Consider the following 3,770-nt stretch of genomic DNA (forward strand, 5'->3'; position numbering starts at 1 on the left):
TTGCTCCAAAACTCTCCATACAACCAACTATCCAATTGGTCTTTCAATTGAAGGTACCTTGCTTTAGCTTCTTTAGTATCCTCCCCTGACAACGTTATCACTTTTACACTGTTGTTACAACTCTTTACTCTTTCTAAATTTTCCATTACCTTTGAACAACTATAAATTCTTATTTTTTGAAGTGTTTTCAATGTGAAAACACTCTTTGGCAATATCTTCAATGCTTGACATTCCATGATTGTAAATGTCTTAAGAGAAGACATTGCCCCTGTTTCTATTTTTGGAAATTCTTCTAAATTTTCTAATTCAACCAGTGAAAATATTTCTAACATAGGAAATGCCCCTATATAACCAAATTCTTCAGAGAACTTCCTTAACTTGGAACTTTTAAATATCTGTAACTCTCTTAGAGTCTTGAGTTGGTGCAAATGTGAAAGTTCTTCCAACATTTCACACTTGAAGAATTTAAGAACAGTAATATTTTTGAAATTACAAAAAGTATTCTCTATTTTAACCAACTGAGAACATTCCAATGACAGCCTTCTCAACTTTATCATATTAGTCATATCACGTGGGAGACTTTGCATCTTTGTGAGTGTTAAGTCAAGGAAGTCCATTTGAGTCATAGCCCCGAATATGCCCTCAGGAAAAGAGTCCTCATTGCTGGTTAGCAGTAATGTTTTGAGTTGCTTCAAACTGGCCAAAGTGTTGATTGAGGCCACTTTTTTGGATCTTTTGTGCTCGCCTTCTCTTTTACAGAGTTTCATTTCCATACATCAACAAATACTGCAAAGAAGTAAACCTTGAGATAGTGCAAGTAGTGTAGGGATAGGTACTGTAAATCTTCACAATGGTCGAGGCATAGAAACTTCATGGATCTCAACTTATAAAGATCAGATGGTAATTTTGTAATGCTAGAACAACCAAGATCAAGGATCTCTAGGTTTATAAGTTTGATAAGAGATGCAGGCAGTCTCTTGATGGGCATGTTCCTTAACCTGAGGCATACAAGCTGTTTCAAACACTCCACGCTCTCTGGGATTGACTGCACTGAGGTACAACTCAAATCCAGAACCTTAAGTGAGATCATACTTCCAATAACCTTATTTGGAATTTTGGTTAAATTGAAATTTGCATACATTACCAATGAGCAGATTTGTGGAGCTCTCAATGACACAGGAAGTGAACTTAATTGGTTGGCCGTCAAGAAAATACGAGTGCGTGCAGAGCATTCATTTTCGTTCAATTCTGTCAAACCAGAGCCCACACGGCAGTAGAAATTTTCTTCTTCCTCTGCAATTCGGATTCCCATATCACGCAGGACATCGTGCATCTTGAACAAAGAGACATGGCCATCAGCGTCCCGCCTGATGGCTTCAATCAAACAACGATCGGCCAGAAGGTCGATATAAATCCTTGCCATCTCAAATGGGTCGCACGGAATTTGATGGCGAACCTGCAGCATGTTCTTGGCAAGTAGTCTTTCTCCTACCCACAAAGGAACCACCCACTCGGAGTGAATAATTTGATCTTCTAAGAAGGTTGCAGCAATGTAGAGAAAGCAGAATTGCATATGAACATCCTCATTGCAGAGTGCATCGTAACTTAACCTTAGACAATCATGGACGCTGTTCGCGTCTGGTAGGCTCTGTGTAGCCCATTCCCACTGCTGCTGATGTGTACTGCCCGCCATTGCCCTCCCTACTACTTTGATTGCAAGGGGAAGTCCTCCACACTTATGACAGACAAGCTTTGCCTTTTCCTCGTCGATGTTTGAGGGCGTATTCCCATCATTATAGGGAAAAGCATGGTAAGCAAATAACTTCCAACTGTCATCTTCAATCAACTCCTCCATTGTTATTGTGTGCTTCTCTGCAACTCCCATTTTTAACAGTGCGCTCCGATTTCTGGAACTCACAATAACTTTGGAATTGGAGTGGTCTCTTACAGGTCGCAGCATGCCCAACCCCTCCAACAATTCCGCAGCATTCTCTTCCCAGACATCATCTAGAAACAATGCAAAACTGCTACTCTGCTGCAATGTTTCATTCAACAATATTTTTAAATCTTCTTCCTGCATATTTTCGCCCAAATTTACATTCTTTTGTATGCCTATTTGTGCACGGAGTTCATTCCTAAGAGCTGTAAGGAACGGAGTTTGAGAGACAGTGAGCCAAAGTAATAAACCGTGGCTGAAATGATTGCGTACCTTTTGGGCGTTGAAGAGTTTTTTGAGAAGCAAAGTTTTTCCGGACCCACCCTTGCCAAGAACTCCAATGTTCCTGGCCTCTGAATCATCTATCGCCAAGAAGTCCAGATTTGCAAGGGCTTTATCTTGTCCCACTATAAGGGGTTCGTCGATCAATTTCGTCCTTGCGCTGCCCGTTGGAGCATGAGTGCTGGCTTGGGCAGTGGTTGCAGAACTCGTTGATGCTGAAGCCATGTGAGCTTCCACCGTTGCTGTCATCTGGCCGACATTGGCGACTAGCTCCTGAATTTGGGAAATCACAACCAAATCAGAGGATTCTAGATGGCGGGTGATATTTGAAATCAAACCAGTGATTGTTTTGCTCATACTATAACGAAGAATAACGTTATATGTTGGTATTGTGCAGTTTGTTTGCTGCAACTTCAGACGCTTCTTTGAGAAGCGTCTCCAGCGTTTTAAACCATCTGTTAACAGCTGAAGCCTTGTCTTTGTCCATGTTCAATGCCCGCCTGCGTTGCTGAATCTGCAAGATGATAGGCTCCATCATTAGTAACTCGTCTTTTAAAGCGGCCAGCTCTTTCTTGCAGCGACAGGCAATGTTTATGTAGTGAAATATTTGGTCGATTGCCATTTGCAGGCCGACACCAATAAATCCAGAGGCAAATCCAGGATCAGGCATGATTTTCCACTAAATCTCCTCCCTCAACTCCTCTCAAAACTACACTTGCATTAACACGCTATCTCTAAGAAAGATATGTATCCAATGCACAACTTAAACCCTGATGGCAGTCGGTATTGCTAAAGATAGTCGGAGCAGATGAATGGAGATGATATGATCGACTTCTTAATGTTGGGGGTATTTAATCTGTACATTTGGAATAGAGAATAAATGGAATTTATGTATAGTTTACTTGTCATCCGAAGCATCCTTGACTCGGAGCGCTATGATTCAATATTTAGACAGAGTACTTCGACATACGAAATTATATGCAAAAATGCATAATCATATCACAATTTTAAGCTACGTGGATGCTAGACTAGTCAATTGACTCTCCATTACTGTTGCTGGTTAAGCGACATTTCGGTCGACGGTTGATAAAAATTTATGGTCAGAAAACGGGTGGTCAGCAAACCAGCAGAGTTGATTTGACTAGTTTTAAAGTGTGAACTTAAAAAAAGATTATTTTTCAATTTAATTGGTTTAGAATTGAGTAGAGATTTATCGAAATGACAGTTTTTATAATAAAAATTGATAGGTGAATTTTTCATAATTGAAGTGTATGCGAGTGAGGTGTTTGAGGATATTAATTCTATATATAATCTAAAAAACTAGTTTAAACTTTTTAGTTATAAAATTTTCACAAAATCTTAAGCAAAACTCCAAAAAATTAACACTTACAAACTATTCCGATTTAATGTGAATTAATGGAATCAAAGCAGACAGCAATGGCCGTCAGCGAAAACAATTTAGCGTATTCCATATAACGTAAATACCGACCATAAAGGTCTGGGGAGTGACGTGTAAACATAATCAAACCTTATACCCATCTCATTTCTAAAA

At 39.6% G+C, this 3,770-nt stretch overlaps 1 protein-coding gene across 1 annotated transcript; it reads right to left on the minus strand.

Annotated features, from left to right (window-relative positions):
- Nucleotides 1-763: 763 nt before the first annotated feature.
- Nucleotides 764-3,152, minus strand: LOC149190442 (putative disease resistance protein At1g61300). The gene is made up of 2 exons (XM_089410515.1): nucleotides 2,210-3,152; nucleotides 764-2,035 (listed from the first exon to the last, which is right to left on the minus strand). The coding sequence occupies exons 1-2, from the start codon at nucleotides 2,573-2,575 to the stop codon at nucleotides 764-766; spliced, it is 1,638 nt and encodes a 545-aa protein (XP_089266641.1). The 5' UTR covers nucleotides 2,576-3,152.
- Nucleotides 3,153-3,770: the final 618 nt, after the last annotated feature.

This window comes from Pinus tabuliformis, chromosome 3_1 (genome assembly GCF_031772625.1).
Source record: "Pinus tabuliformis cultivar Carrire ecotype Pingquan chromosome 3_1, CPIR1, whole genome shotgun sequence".
Taxonomy (NCBI): domain Eukaryota; kingdom Viridiplantae; phylum Streptophyta; class Pinopsida; order Pinales; family Pinaceae; genus Pinus; species Pinus tabuliformis.

What these genes read in the sequence shown, in the direction of transcription:
- LOC149190442 (XM_089410515.1), bottom strand. Translation starts at nt 2,575, where the DNA reads ATGAGCAAAACAATCACTGGTTTGATTTCAAATATCACCCGCCATCTA. An exon ending in AACTCTTCAACGCCCAAAAG is followed by an intron (nt 2,036 to 2,209) that starts GTACGCAATCAT and finishes GAAACATTGCAG; the next exon opens with CAGAGTAGCAGTTTTGCATT.